Source organism: Macrotis lagotis, chromosome X (assembly GCF_037893015.1).
Source record: "Macrotis lagotis isolate mMagLag1 chromosome X, bilby.v1.9.chrom.fasta, whole genome shotgun sequence".
Lineage (NCBI taxonomy): Eukaryota > Metazoa > Chordata > Mammalia > Peramelemorphia > Peramelidae > Macrotis > Macrotis lagotis.
The window spans coordinates 649,172,811-649,189,470 of NC_133666.1; the positions used below are offsets into that span (position 1 = coordinate 649,172,811).

Here is a 16,660-nt window from a genome sequence, read left to right on the forward strand (position 1 = left end):
AAAGGAGCAGTCAGGTAGGGGAGAACCAGAAAAGAATAGGGTCATGAAAACCTTGAGAAGAAAGTGAAAATGTGAAACACTACAGAGCGATCAAGAAGGGAAAATGTCCTCTAGATTTGCAATTAAGAGATCTTTGGCAACTTTGGAGAGAGCAGTTATAGTTGAATGAGATTAGAAGATAAACACCAGAGAGGAAAAGAAGTAGAGGTACTGAGTAAGCAGTGTTTTCAGTTTAGCCAGGAAAGAGAAGAGAGTTGTAGGATAATAGCTCAGATGAATGAATGAAGGAAAGGTTTTAAGACTAGAGATGTATGTTGTTAGACAGCAAGGAAGTAGCAATTAGACAGGGAAAGACTGAAGATGAGTTAAAAAAAATAGAGATACTTAAGGGGGAGACTGGATAGAAGAGGTTCATTTATATCCATAGAAGCCATTCCCCTAAATGATTTCTCCCTCTCATCACACTCAATTTGGATTAATGTACAACATGGAAACAAAGTAAAGACTGACAGATTGCTTTCTGTGGGATGGTGGGGGGAGGCAAGTAAGACTAGGGCAAAAATTGTAAAACTGTTAATAAAAGGAAGCAGTTCCCCAATTGACAAATGGTCAAAGGATATGCAGCGGCAATTTACAGATGATGAAATAAAAGCAATCCATAGTCATTTGAAAAACTATTATTTATTAGAGAAATGCAAATTAAAGCATCTCTGAGGTACTATCTCACATCTCTCAGATTGTCCAATATGACCCAGAAAGGACAATTATCAATGCTGGAAGGGATGTGGGAAATCTGGGACACTAATACATTGTTGGTGGAGCTGTGAACTCATCCAAACTTTCTGGAAAGCAATTTGGAATTTATTGTCCAAAGGGCAATAAAAATGTGCATACCCTTTGATCCAGCAATTCCACTATTGGGTCTATACCCTGAAGAGATGATGAAAAAGGGTAAAAACATCACTTGTACAAAAATATTCATAGCAACTCTGTGGTAGCAAAGAATTGGAAATCAAGTAAATGTCCTTCAATTGAGGAATGGCTGAACAAATTGTGGTATATGTATGTCATGGAATACTATTGTTCTATTAGAAACCAGGAGGGATCGGAATTCAGGGAAGCCTGGAAGGATTTGCATGAACTGATGTTGAGCAAGATGAGCAGAACCAGAAGAACATTGTACACCCTAATAGCAACATGGGGTTGATGACCAACCTTAATAGATTTGATCATTCCATCAGTGCAACAATCAGGCACAATTTTAGGCTATCTGTGATGAAGAATACCGTCTGAATCCAGAGAAAGAACTGTGGTGTTTAAACAAAGACCAAGACTATTACCTTTAATTTTTTTTAAAAAAGTTATCTTAAAGTAATTTTGCTATCTCTTTTATTTTTTTCCTTAAGGATATGATTTCTCTCTCAACACATTCAATTTTGATTAATGTATAGCATGGAAACAATGTAAAGACTATCAGACTGCCTTTGGGGGGGGTAGGGGGAGGAAGTGAGATTGGGTGAAAAATCAAAAAACAAATAAAAAAAGAAGTGTTTGTACTGTCATCTCTCACCATGAAATTGAGATGCAAGAGATAGTGGTAGAAGGCATATCCCTTTGAGTGAGATGAGGGAAGGCATTCTTAGGAAATGGCCTCCATTTTTTCAGTGAAACATGAAGATAAATCCTAAGCTGAAAAAGTATAAAGTTGCCTAGGAAATTTGAGGAAGAATGAAAAGGTTTGGAAAAGTCTCTGTGGTGAGTGGGAGAGGAAGGCAATTAGGCATCATCTAGTTCAAACATTTGATATTCTGATCTTTTTAATTTTTTTAGTTATGATATTCTATGCTTATATGCTATTTTCAATTCCATCACTTTACAAAATCATGTATTTTTAAAGTTGTAAGATCTTAAAATTGGAGGAGGAAAGATCACTTATAGGGTGAACAGGGACCATTCATTCTATAGAAAATTTGGCCCTTGAGTTTAGGTCTTGAATGATGAGGTTATCAAAAGTAACAAATGATTGGGGCATCCCCCAAAGAAGGGAAATAATATGAACCAAAACTCAGTGGCAAGAGAGGGTGGAATAGTATCATGGAAAGGTGAATAGTCTATCTGTTTTGTCTCCACTTCCAGGCTTGTTATAAAATTTGTGCAGTAACACATGTGACTTCTTTGTTCCAGAGCCCAGATTTGTTCATATGGATTTCTTACAAGAGAGCAAGGGAAATGCTGATGGAGATGATGACAAAATTTATGTATTCTTCACTGAAACAGCAATTGAATTTGAATTTTATAAGAAACCACTAGTTTCAAGAATTGCTCGTGTCTGCAAAGTGAGTAGTTGGTAGTGAAGCCATTTTGCTTATTTGGGCAGAGAACAAACTCTTGGGGATGGAGCAAGCAAAGAAAGTCCAAATATGTTTCATATGCTCAGTTGAAGCACAATGATTCATTGACTGAACCCTAGGCCAGTTCATACTATAAACCAAGATCACCCAGCCACTACTCTTTCTTGGTAGCACAGCAAAGACATAATAACCAAACCCTGCCCCCAATGTCTCTCAAAACTTTCTCTTGTGTCCTGGAGAACAGAGCAGAGGACAGAGGATGGAAGGAGAAGGGAGAGGAAGATAAGATGACATTGAAAGGAAAAGAGAGGAGATTCAGTTGGAAACTCTTGGGATTTTTTTGGTTTGTTTTTCACCTTTCCATCTATCTCCAGCTGTTCCTATGAAAGTAATTCTACCCCTATCATTATTCTGTCCCATATCATTATTCCATCTGACATCCTGTTTTTGTGATATCAGTTAATATCATTGTTGTATCATTGTATAAGAACAAAAAACCTAAACATTTTTGTTATTACAAAAATTGAATCATTCCCAGATTCAGGCCAATGTAATGGGCATTGAGAGGAGATTCATCATCTATTCCTTGATGCTTCTGAGGACCTCATCTATGTCTATGACACACCAGGAAAATAAAGGGTGCTTAGTTCCGATTTTTTCCCCCCTTAGAGCTTAGTGTTCACTAAACTCCTTCTTCAGCAGGTCTTGTTATCTGGAGTTAAGTTTTGGTTTTTCCAGCAAATCTCTCTGTGACCTTGAACAAGTCACATCACTATTCTGGGTCTCATTTTCCCTCTTGCAAAAGAAAAGGTTGAATTAGATGATTTCTAAGGTCCTAACCTCTAAAGTCCTATCATTCTGACTTAGTACTGTGTCTTTCTCCTGTCATCTTCTATTCTCTTTTTTTGGTCTTTTGGATCATTCTTTATCTTAGTTTCAGAATATCAATTATAATGTTAATTGATTATATTGATGAATCAGACAAATTAATTTAAAATTGTGTTATCAGTTGAATCATTTTTAACTAGGATGACAGTGTCATTGATTTGTGTTTGTGTGTGGTTTTGTTTGCATCCAAACATTTTTATCATCTTCCCTTGTTATTCAATAGTAGTCTGTGTTATCTCTGAGTTGGGCCATTTTTCTTCTTATAGGGTGACCTCGGGGGAAAACGACTGTTACAGAAGAGATGGACATCATTTTTAAAAGCCAGCCTCATCTGTTCTCTTCCAGAGTCAGATTTCCACTTTAACATTGTTCAGGATGTCTTTTTACTTAAGACAGGGAACTGGAGAAAAACTATCTTTTATGGGATTTTTATGCAGCAGTGGTAAGATGTAGAGCTTATTCTTGTGCCCTTGAAAAGCTGAAATAGTTCAAACTGAATTGTTTATCTATAAGATTAGATTGTTTCCACAAGAATTGTTTTTAATTAAGCTTTAGCTAGAAAAGCACTTTGAGAGATTAATTTTTGTTTTTCTAGAGAATCCATAGAATCCCAGAGCTGGAGGAATCCTGGAATGTAGAATGTAGAATGTCAAGAACTGGGAGGAACCTCAGAATATAGTACCTCAGGGACCTTCACACGTACCTCAGAATCACAGAATCTGAGTTGGAAAAGACTTTTAAGAACCACCAGGCAAAACTTAACCCCATAACTCTTCTTTTTAAATTTTCAGTTCCACATTCTCTCCCTCCACCTCACTTCTACCCATTGAGAAGGCCAAAAATATAATATAATATATATTATGCATAGTATAATTGTTCAAAACTTATTTCCACATTGGCCACAAATTCTAAAAAAGCAAGAAAAAATTAAGTCCATACTCTGAATCCATCAGGTCTCTATCTGGAGATAGATAACATTTTATATCATGAGCCCTTTGGAGTCATGGTAGATGATTGTATTGATCAGAGTAGCTGAATCTTTTACAATTGATTTTCCTTAATAATATTGCTGTTACTATTAGATTGTTCTCACATCAGTTCATATAAGTTTCTCAAGTTTCTCTGAAATCATCTTCTTCATCATTTCTTATATGACAATATCATGCCATCACATTTGTGTATCATTCTTGTTTTGGCCATTCCTCAGTTGCTGGTGTACCCTCAGTTTCCAATTCTTTGCCACCACAAAAAGAATTATCAGTATTTATGTACATGTAGGTTCTTTGTCTGTTTCTCTGAACTTCTTGGGGGAAGGAGCAGTATTGCTGCTCAAAGAGTGTGCAGTTTTATAATTCTTTGGGCATCCAATCTATAATTCAATAGGAACCTCTTTCTGCAACTCTGTGAATAAGTGAATGGGTGGTCTCCATTTCACCTTCATCCTGAAGGAATTCCCACCTCTTGGTGTGACCTGCTCTCCTTCTGAAGAGTAGCTCTTATTGTTCACAATCATCATACCTAATGTTTCCACTTTTTGTCCCTCATTCTGTATTCAGGACCTAATACTTTTTTTCATAGAGCAGAATACTCGAAGACATATATTATGTTGTTTCTTTTCCTTTTCCCTCCTTTCCTTAAGAGAATGTTTCTTGGGACAGCTAGATGGTATAGTAGATAGAGCACAGATCCTGGAGTCAGGAGGACCTGACTTCAAATACAACCTCAGACATTCACTAACTGTGTGACCCTAGGCAAATCATTTAACTCTGATTGCCTTCAAAACGAATAAATAAAAGGGAAAAGACTTTCTTTTTCCTTCCCCAGACTAAACATCCCTGCTTCCCTGAATGAATCTTATATGACATGATGTTTAGTCCTTTCCTGATCTGATTAAGATTTACTTTTTATGAGGGGCAGCTAGGTGGCACAGTGGATAGAGCACCGACCCTGGAGTCAGGAGTACCTGAGTTCAAGTCCGGCCTCAGACACTTAATAATTACCTAGCTGTGTGGCCTTGGGCAAGCCATTTAACCCCATTGCTTTGCAAAAAAATACCAAAAAGATTTACTTTTTCTGGATGTGCCCTAGATTGACAATAGAAAATATCAGCATTATAAGAGATCATTGAAATGTAGACCAATTCTTTCATATTATAGATGAGAAAACTGAGACCCAGAGAAGGGAAAATTGCTTGTCTAAGATATACTGGTCACCAGGATTCAAGTCCTGGAATTCCCACTGTTCTTTGGTGCTCTGTCACAGCCCTCTTTAAGAGCTTCCTGACTTCTTGTGGAGAGTAGAATTCTCAAGTGCATAGCACTTAGCAAGCAGGATGGATGTGATTCACCTTATTTCATCACAGGAGAAGAGAAGAGATGAGCCAGTTGAAGGAGCCAACTGGCATGTACAGTTCTGCAGCCATAGACACTGGGAGCTTGGGGCTTGGGGACTTTAAATAACCTCACAATCCATCTATTAGATGTGTTGTGTCTTTTCCTTTGAATAAGAAGATTATTTTTAGTAGAAGATAGAATGTGGCCAAAGAAAACAGGTAGCACTGTGCTCCTTGGAAGGTTATTTCAGCTGTAACACACTTCCTTCCTGTAATGATACAAAAAAGTATAATTCACTCTATTTTCCTTTTTCCCCCCTGTGCTTTTTCTTAGGGGGAAGTTGGATACCACTGCAGTTTGTGCTTATAGTATGAAAGCAGTTCAAGATGTTTTCTCAAGGGGAAAATACAAAGGACTTATAACCATGGAAAATTCTCATGTTAAATGGGTGATCTACAGAGGAGAAGTTCCTGTCCCTCGACCTGGTGCTGTAAATATTCTTTTATTTTCTTTAGGAGAGAAAATAGTATTGGAATAACCAAACCAATCATAAAATCACAGAACAGAGCAGAAGGTATCTGAGCTGGAAGAGAATTTAGGACTTAGAGCATAAAATTAAAAATGTCAAATTAGGAAGGATACTTAGAATATAAATATCAGAATTGAAAGCAACCTTAGACATCATTTAGTCTGTCATCTTAATGAAAAAAGCTGAGACTTATAAACCAGAACCTGAGGAAATGATATATTTAAGGCCACATAGCAAGTTAATAATAGATGGGATTAGAATTTACATCTTCTGGTACCCAATATATGGTGCATGTATCTTGTTTCGATGTTAATCACTTTTTTGTGGGGTTATTTTGTAGCCTTCTTGACTGAAGCTTTTAATTGTCTCAATTAGTTTTTTGGCTGATAACTCAAAAGATTTTTTTTTTAAGATTTTTCAAGGCAATGTGGTTAAGTGGCTTGCCCAAGGCCACACGGCTAGGTAATTATTAAGTGTCTGAGGTCTATTTTGAACCCAGGTACTCCTGACTCCAAGGCTGGTGCTCTACTCACTGTGCCATCTAGCCTCCCCCTGCCACCTAGCCGCCCCCACTCAAAAGATTTTTTAAGTAACTTATCATATCCTCATCAAATAGGAATAGTGTCTCCTCTTTGCCTATCTTGATACCTTTAATTTCTTCTTTTTGTCTTACTGCTGCTTCTAGTATTTCTAGAACTATGTCAAATAATATCAGAGAAAGTATCTTTGCTTTTCTCTTGTATTTATTGGAAAAGTTTCTAACCTTTCCCCAAACAAAAGATGCTAGTTTTTGGTTTTAGATTTCTACTTCTTATAATATTTAAATTGGGTCTTGTTTTGCCTGTGCTTTGGGTATTTGACCTTAGACAGAGCATTTATGAAGTATTTCCTATGATCTAATCAATATCTAGGCACTGTGCCAAGTTCTGGAAAGGACTGGTGAAAAAGTTCAGAGCATCAGGAGGAGAACCTGGTTAATCATTTGGCTAGTTGGGGAGTTTTCTCAAATGGAAGTTTTTATTTTTTTTATTTGATTTATTTTTTTTTAGGTTTTTGCAAGGCAAATGGGGTTAAGTGGCTTGCCCAAGGCCACACAGCTAGGTAATTATTAAGTGTCTGCTTCAGATTTGAACCCAGGTACTCCTGACTCCAGGGCTGGTGCTTTATCCACTGTGCCACCTAGTCGCCCCTCAAATGGAAGTTTTTAGCTTCAGAGCAGGGAATCACAGAAATGAAAGAATCAGCAGCATAAAAAGACAGTTGGAACAGAAGTTTAAAAAAAATCCACTTGAATCAGGAGGATCTTAACTTAGAATGTAAATCTAATTAATAGATCTAGGTTGTAAGTGAGCGTGGCATAAATGAGTGCTGTCAATGACCCTTTCTGCATCAGTTGAAAATATCCTGTGGTTTTAGAATTTTAATATGATTATGTTCATTGTTTACCTAATGTTGAACCATCTTTGCATCCCTGATGTGCTCTCAATTTGATCACAGTGTGTGATTTTTTTATAAATTGTTATAGTCTTTTTGTCAGATTTTATTCAAAATTTTTGAATCTAAATTCATTATTAATATTGGCTTATGTTCTCTTTTTTCTTGGTTTAAGTATTAAGACCACATTGTTTTATATATTTTAGTAACATTTATAGAATAAAAGCATCATTGTCCATATGTTTTGGAAATAGTCTTGAGTATCATTTCTTCCACTGACTTGCTCAGAAATAAATGGACCACTTGAATTAAGTGTTCGCTATAGAGCAGAAACTCTATATGGAGGAAGACTCCATTCAGGGGTTTTATGTTTACTGAAGTAGCAAAAGGATTTGTGTAAAGAGCTTTTGCACTTGATTCAGTGCTTCCCAGAATAGAAAACACTGTTGTAGTTGACTTTCACTGTATTTTAATATTATTTATTACTATTATTCCTAGTTGTTTTTTTGTCACTAGTCATGGAAAACTGAAGAAGCCTTTGTTTACTCTTAACCTTGGGACACATGGTCCTGAGAAATAAATAGTACAACTATTTTGAACCAGTAATTCTGAAATGGCTTTTCTTCCTGTATCCCTGTTGCCTAAAGTCTTAACACCAATCCATATGAAGTCATGCTTTAGTGAAGAGGTATGCATAATCTTAGTTTTTCTAACCCTTCACACCTCTTTCTTTATTGCTGTGCCTCTCATGGCCTCCACCACTTCTTGAGCTTCAGAAATATCCTTCCTGGTTCCTCAGACTCTCATAATAGGACAGTTGGGCCCACCTTCTTGGAACCATGAAGGGGACAAAGGCATTCACAGACCTTTAGTCCATCTCCAGTAGGTTTTCATGACTAAGGAAAGTCCTTGACTGAGTCTTTCATGACTAAGAAAGTTTTTTTTTGAGGAAATCAAAGTTAAGTGACTTGCCCAAGGTCACATAGCTAGTAAGTGTCTGAAGCCAGATTCAAGTCCTCCTGATTCCAGAGCCAGTGCTCTATCCACTGTGCTACTTAGCTGCTGCACCCTCCCCACCCCCTCCCCCAATTCTTTTTTAAAGAGAGAAGAAAGACGTACACAGTCTAATAACAGGCTCTTTTTGAGACAATAAATGGTTATAGTTTGTAGGCTTTTACTGAGTATTCCACATGATAAATGCTATTTTTTTCTAGAAGTTATGCCTTTCCAAATTTAGAACCTTGTAGACATCTTGTTTTGCAGATTTGCAAAATAAGAAATTAGTTGTAATTACACATCTCTTGTACTTTTTCTAGTGCATTAATAATTTTGCTCGAGGCATCGGATATAACACTTCTCTTGATTTGCCTGATAAAACCCTACAATTTGCGAGAGACCATCCTTTATTGGACAGTGCCCTTCATCCAATTGGGGGTATGCCTGTATTACTGAAAAGAGGCTCAATTTACACTAAGATTGTGGTAGACAGAATAATTGGTCTGGATAAAAGAGCCTATGATGTCTTATTCCTAGTCACAGGTAAGTGATTCTTTGAAAAAGAATAGGATAGGAATTCTTAATCTAATTCTTAATCTAAAGAGATTTTCACAGCCATGTGAAAATAGTTTTGATGCTACATTTTTTGGGGAAAAAAAGAATTTTCAACTAAATTCCAAATCTTTTGGTTTTGCTAATCATTGAGAGTAATATATTTTTTATTCTACTGGAATCAGGATTCATGGTCAAGGTGTGAGAAGAAAGAAGATAGACTCTAGACATGTTAACATTCAATAAGAATCTGAACCAAGTGTGTTTCCCATCAACTCAGGAATGGCTGAATAAACTGTGGCAAATGACAGTATAAGTTATCGTGTTGTGATAAATGATGAATGAGAGAAATTTAGAGAAACATGGGGAGACTTAATTAATCTAGAGTAAAATATAAAAGAAGAAACAGGATGGTGTACACACTGACTATGAAGCTATTTTCTGTCTATTTATTCCTTTTTTCTAAAGTTTTGCCTTAATGCTAAAAGTGAATTTCAATGACATTTAAAAACTACAACATGCTTAGATCTTATTTCTTATATTTTAAAATGCATTTGGTGTTACATAGACAATGGCTATTTGCACAAAGCTCTCAACTGTGACGGGGATATGTTCATTGTGGAGGAATTACAACTGTTCCAGAGACCTGAATCTGTGCAATCTCTCAAACTGTCTGCAGAAAAAGTAAGTCTAGTTTCTACTTTAAAATCATGAATGCGCTGTGCACCATCAGCCTCTTGACCACCTACATATTATTTGAGGCTTTTCATTCAGTCATTGAAACCTGTCTAGACTAAGTGGATAATCTATAATTTCTTTTCTTCTATGAGGACAGATTGATGAATGTCTACTATTCTCTTTGTTTCTCCTGAGTTATATTCCTTGAGTTTTTAAGTAATGAGATCATTTTTGTTATTTCCAGGAGTTGCTTTTATTTACCTAATAAGATTTTTTTAATGGCATAGCTCATCATGTAGACTACTCCAGAACTCCTCTGGGTTCTAAGGCATAGCTCTTCTAGAATGTTGGCTCTCAAACCTCCACTGATATCCTCCCCCATTAGATTCCATCACTCTTAGCCAAGACATTGACAAAAATAACATAGTTTATTTATCCAGAAACCTGAGACACCCTCTGTCACAAAAACACATATCCATGGAAAGAGTGGACACAAACAGAACAATAGAAGTGAAGCACATGGGTGGAAAATGTGACAAGTCAGTTCACAGCTCCAGGACTACAGAGCCTGCAGCTCCTTTCTCTCCTAGGAGTCTTTCATTCTCATTTCTGTCATAAGTCATTAAACTGACTTCCCTCCTAGCACCTCAAATGGAAGCCCTCTTGTACCAAATTTATATAGTCAAGCAAAACAAATCAATACATTGATTATGATTTAAAATGATTGGTTTTTGCATCATTATTGACTCTTCACTTACTCTTCAATGAATGGTCACAGTCATTGTGTTTATCATACTTCTGCTTCTTGTCTTTTACTTTACTCTAGATCAGTTAAGATAAGTCTCCCCATGTTTCTCTGAATTTCTCACACTCATCATTTACTACAACCCAATGATAATCTATTACTCTTGTATGCCAGTTTATTCAATCATTCCTCAGTTGATGGGAATACACTTTGTTCAGAGCCTTGTTGAATGTAACCTTTCTAGTATCTGTCTTCTTTCTACTCCTACAACCACCACTCCATCACACTCATGCCTTCATCACTTCTTGCCTGAACTAATGTAGTAGCATTACATTTTTTAATTAGTCATTTTGATTCCAAGCTCCTCCCTTTCCAGTCTCTTCTCTGTGTTGCTGCCAAAATCAGCGACTTAAGGTATAGGTCTGAGCATGTCACTAACTGATGCAAAATGAAGTAAGTAGGACCAGAAGAACAATACCAATCTTGTAAAGATCAACTTTGAAAGACTTTGTAACTCTGATTACCACAATGACTATAGGACTCCTGCTGCTCTCCACCTCCAGATAAAAAGCTGATGTTCTCAGAGTGAAACAGGTTTTCTTCTCCTTCCTACCCTCCCTTACTCCTTCTTTCTCTCCTCCTTGCTGTTCTTTCCAAGTTTGTCCCAGGTATCACCTGAGTTCACAGTAGTTGATGCTCTCTCCTTCCACAAAGTATCTTCTGTTTATTCATTTGTGCCCATATTGAGGATGTGCCCAAATAGAGTATAAGCTCCAGGAGAGTAAGGACTCTTCGGTATTTGATCTTAAGCCTTTGTGTCTTCATCTGTAAAATGATAGTTTGGACTCTGATCTCTGAATTTCTATCTCAAAATCTATGATCACTTGATCTTTAAGTTATAGATAAGTGAAAACAAAATATATACAAAGTAATTTCAAGGTAGAAGAACACTAACAACAAAGGGAGAGTGTTCTGGAATCATTTCTCTGGTCCGAATGAGAAAGCATCCCTTTATATGTAGCCCTGTAAAACTTCAGCAACCTTTCCTATTTATATTTAGAAACATGTCCTCATATGTAAGTACGACTGACCCACCCAATGTGATGACATTGGCATTGAACTTTTGTTGTTTTTCAGGTGATGGGGACAGATTTATCCTAATTCATCCCTATTCTCTCTCCTCACTCTCCTCTGGATGGCAGTTCCTCAGGGCAAGGTCAGGCTCTGACCAGAGTTTGGGACGAGGGTCAGAGGCTTAGTTATTTGACGTTCGTAGAGATAAGTCTCTCAACTTTTTTTAACTTTATTGACATTACTTTTCATTTCTCCCTTTACATATATAGCAGGCACACTGAGTTGATTTGCATGATTATTATTAACACAGTTCTCTTAACTAAGTAGTTGTTGATGCAACACATCTTTGGAAAGATATTTTAAATTTTTATTTAGTTATTTAAGCTCCTCCCACAGCAAAAAGAAAAAAAGAAAAGCACAAGCCTTACAATAAATAAGCAATGTTACACAAAACACATTAGTCATGTCCAGAAATGTGTGTCTCATTCTGCACCTTGAGTCCGTTATCTTGTCTTTGGCAGGAGGCAGGAAGCAGGCTTTATCATTATATTGTATTGATCAAAGTTCTCAAGTTTTTCAAAGTTATTTTTTCTTTATAATATTGTTATGACATAATTTATTTTCTTCCTTCTGTTTACTTTGTTCTGTTTCAGCTCATATAAATCTCAGCATTCTCTGAAATTGTCCCTTTCATCAAGTCTCATGGCAAAATAAGTTTTCATTGTTTTCATATATAAAATATATCAATATGAATATATTGATATATTTTTAATGTGAACAACACTCTGAATGTGCAAATTTTCCTCCAAGGCCTCTAATCACTCAGCATTCCCCCCCCCATCAAGAAGATACCTGATCTATTCATTTTATATTTTCAGGGCATGTTGTACTTAGCATCATCTAGTCGAGTGGTTCAGGTCCCAGTGGCCGTGTGTAGCCGATACCAGCACTGCCTGGATTGCATCTTAGCTCGAGACCCTTACTGTGCTTGGTCTCAGAACCAGAATCAGTGTGTCTCTGTGGTGGACTACACTAGCTCCTCTGAGTAAGTCGGGGTAAACATGAAGCCTGTAGTCAAGATTCAGCAGCAGCAGACACTTATTAAATGACTTCTGTTTGCCAGGCATGGTACTGGATGCTATGAATACAAAGAAAAAACAAAATCACCCTTACTTTCAAAAAGCTTGTATTTGATCATAGATGAGTTTTACTGCTCTTTCCCAAGGAGAAAAGGAGAGAGGAGAAAAGATAAAAAGAATTGTAGCAAGAGACTAAGGAGAATCCTTAGTGATAACAACAGCTTCTGTTCCCATAGCACTGTGTAGTTTACAGGGTGACTGCCCAACAATCCTGGGGAGGAGAGAGGATGGTTATCATCTCCATTTTACAGTTGAGGAAACAGAGGTCAAAAAAGGCTTAAGTGACTCACAGTGAGAGGCAGCTCCCCAGGACCGGATTGTCCAAATCTTCTGTTTCCCACGCCGTCTCCACTATCCTGTACTGCCTTTTGTGGAGTCAGACACTAAAGCACCCTGCTAAGAATGTCAGAAGGACTTGTCTCATAAAGATCCCCAAACACTCTGTAAACCTAAAGGAGGGCACCGACATATGGAGCCCTAGATTTGAAGTCAAGGAGATTAGGTTGGAATTATTTCACTATTGATGTGACTCTAGGGAAATCTTAGGATCATTGATTATAGGCCAATGGATTTAGAACAGAAGGACTGTTGAGGTCCTCTAATCCACCCCTTTCATTTGACTGAGGACCAGAGAGATGGTATCATTTGTCCCCAGTCAGATAGACAGGAAGCAGCCAACTCAGGATCCACGCCCTAGTCCTCCCAAGCCTGCTGAATTCTGTACTTTGACCCTTTACCACCATTTCACTGTGAGTCACAGAATCTTTCTGAATGGAAAAATGAATAAACAAATTGATAGTTTTCATTCTTTTTTTTTTTTTTAGTGCTTTTATTCAGAATATTAAAAGTGGAGATGTGTCGGAGTGTCCTAAAGTGGGTAAGTAAAAACCTATGATGTGTATAATGTGAAATGCTTTGCTCCTTCCAGTGTGCTGTTCTGTCTATTCTCTTTCTATGGCTTTTCCCATAACTGTCCCCCTGGGTAAACTGAATTTTAGCAGATTTGGAGAGTATCAGATCAAGCACAGACTGATTTAAACCAGAACTCAAGAGAGATTGCTGCCCCTCCATACTCTGCAGCTGGGTCTGCCAAAAAACAGTCTAGAGGCAGATGCCAAAATGTGACCTCCTAAATTGATATCCTTCCTTTAGGAAGGATGGGGAAAGGTTGTCACTGCTGTTGACTCAGAGCCCAAGTAGCAAGCATAGTCCTCTGTCCAGTGTGGACATTTTAAAAGAAAACAGCTCGGATCTAAACATCCACTCCAATATTTTGCAAAGGAGAGTCTAATCAGAGTTCTGGGAAAGAAGCTGCTTATAGACTCTAAACAATCTGGCATCTGGGCCTGAGCCACCCGGAGGCATCACTGAGAATGAGGCCAAGTTCCTTTTCCTTACCCCTTAAGCTTTTCTACCAAGGTCACTTTCTCCTTTGGCCTCTTACAGAGTCAGTTTTCCTAAGTTTGTTTCTGATGGCTTTCAGAATGCTCCCTGTTATACCCTTGTGATGGACAGGCCTTCAAGCAGATCTCTGGCTTCCAAACCTCCAGGAATGCCATTCCTGGGCCTGGATTCCTGTCCCTCAGTGACTGATGGCATACAATTGACATGCGAATGTTTTAAAGTAAAGGCATTAGGACTCAGACAAGATTCCCCTTGTCTCAGGATCTTCTTCAGTTCCCTGTTTGGGGAGTCCTGTGGTCACATCACAGCTGTCCAGCTCCATCATGCAGTGGTACTGTCCATGAGACCCTGGGTACCTGACTCACCATGACAGGGGGAATTAGGGATGCTTCTGAAGTGAAGGAGATAATCCTAGGCTCAATCTCCATCAAAAGGAGAGATTAGGATCCTGTCTTGATAGGATTCATGTAGTAAATCCTTCATTCCTCTAGGTCCCCATGGTGATGTGGTTGAGAAGCTTGAACTAGGTGGATTCTGTTTGTTGCTGTTGTTGCTTTTAATTTTGTAGGCACTAGGGTTTTGTGTTAGTTTGTTTAACTTTGAACTCTGAATTTCCTAGGATTCTAAGCCTCATATTTCCTGGGATTATGGGGGTGGACCTATGGGGATCAGCCAGGCCCCGTGTTGAGCATTTAGAAATATTAACTCATTTGACCCTCAGAACAATTCTTCAAGCTCAGTGCTATTATTATCCACACTTTACAGATAAGGAAATTGAGGCAGACAGAAGTGAAGTGACTTACCTAGGGTCAGGTCACACAGCTAGTAAGTGTTTGCAGTCAGATTTAATTAAGGCCTTCTGGACTCCAGGTCCATACTCTGGGCTCTAGAGAGTCCACTACTTGCCTTTGAGGTCACTGCACTCAGAGCTGTAACTAAGGTGAGGCTAGCCAACATTTGTTCCAGGGTAGTGACATCCAAAGGAATACACATTGCAAATTACAAACCAGAGTCCCTTTGCCCCAAGGTGGTTCAGTGATATGTCATGTACCTTTTTTTTTTTTTAGGGTTTTTTTTTTACAAGGCAAATGGGGGTTAAGTGGCTTGCCCAAGGCCACACAGCTAGGTAATTTTTAAATGTCTGAGACCGGATTTGAACCCAGGTACTCCTGACTCCAAGGCTGGTGCTTTATCCACTATGCCACCTAGCCGCCCCCTAAGTCATGTACCTTTATCCTACTTTCTAACATAACCACACTTCCAAGGTCTTATTCTCATGGCAGCTCTCCAAAAGGGGGCAAAGGGAGGTCTCTCTGGAGAATCGGCTGCCCTCATTCCTGGTTCTATCGCTTTCTCAGTTAGATTGTCCTCTGTGCTACTGACTTCCCTCCCTCCAACAGTCCTTGTTCCATTAGTGCTGCCACCACCCTCCCTCTAGCACCATGTGAAAGAATTTCTATTTAATAGCTTTAGTTGAACCAAACTTCAATGTGCCCCCAAACCCAAGGGGATTTCTCACATATTAATAGATTACATTTCATTATTTGCAACTGATTAAAATTCTTTCTTTTCTTCCTCTCTTCCCTTCATGCTTGCTTTCAGAAAGGCCCATTCAAAATGTCCTTGTGGCAACTGGGCATAGCAGCCAGCTGAGATGTTCCCCCCTGTCCAACCTGGCCTCCACACTGTGGCTATTCAATGGGAAACATCTTCAAGCAGAAGAAACAAAGTACTTTTTGTACCATCAAGGACTGTTGGTATTTAATATTACAGAGGCTGAAGCTGGGCGCTATGATTGTCAGTCTGTGGAAAAAGTGGGTGGGAGAGAATTATCCATCACTGTGGAAAGCTACGTCCTCAACCTTTGGACTGAGAGTTTGGTGAGCTTAGTGAAAGGCAGCTCAGAGTGGCCTCAAGCTGAAACAGTCCCTCCAAGCTTTAAATCTGGTTCCAGCAAATATAGGGAATCTGCCCCCTGGGGAATCCAGAATGAGAAGCTCCTCTCCAAAATATTCATCTCCTTGTTTGCCTTTCTCTTTTTTTCCCTGCTCTCCTGGAATGTTGCCAAAGGACCTGTATGTCTTCGCTCTGGGATCCGAGAAAAGGCTACCAATGCATTAAAAATAGATAGCTTGGGAGATCCTAACTTGGAAACTGAGGATCCAAGTCCTAGAAAGCACCTGACCCTGACAATCCATAATACCTCCTCTCTCATACCACTTGTCTCTTCCTTGGAAGGCACGTCCAAGAATGCCAGTGCCAGCAACAATATGGCTCCGAAGCAGCCCCCACATCCTTCACATTCTGAAGGCTGCTGTAGTGAATATTGTTCCACGGTGTAGAGACGGAGGGAGGGCAGGCACACCCCAACCCCAAAGGCGAAGAAGAGCAAAGCAGACCCATGCTCCTCTACAATGCAAGAACAAGCCTGGACTCATTTTCTGACATGTACCCCAATCTTTAAAACATTTTTAGATTCGCAAAAAAAGAGGGAGAGAGTAAAACAGAGAAAGAGAATAAAAGTGTTCTGGAAAGTT

At 38.6% G+C, this 16,660-nt stretch overlaps 1 protein-coding gene across 5 annotated transcripts in view; it reads left to right on the forward strand.

Moving 5' to 3' along the window:
• The window catches only part of LOC141501059 (semaphorin-4E-like), a 54,433-nt gene extending 37,773 nt beyond the window's left edge, over positions 1–16,660 (forward strand). For all 5 annotated transcript variants that reach the window (XM_074204714.1, XM_074204715.1, XM_074204716.1 and 2 more), the window contains 8 exons: positions 2,185–2,336; positions 3,506–3,681; positions 5,906–6,062; positions 8,852–9,074; positions 9,652–9,767; positions 12,459–12,625; positions 13,544–13,596; positions 15,726–16,660. In XM_074204714.1, the coding sequence (XP_074060815.1) occupies positions 2,185–2,336; positions 3,506–3,681; positions 5,906–6,062; positions 8,852–9,074; positions 9,652–9,767; positions 12,459–12,625; positions 13,544–13,596; positions 15,726–16,465 (1,784 nt within the window). In that variant the 3' untranslated portion in view covers positions 16,466–16,660. The remainder of the gene's footprint in view (positions 1–2,184; positions 2,337–3,505; positions 3,682–5,905; positions 6,063–8,851; positions 9,075–9,651; positions 9,768–12,458; positions 12,626–13,543; positions 13,597–15,725) is intronic.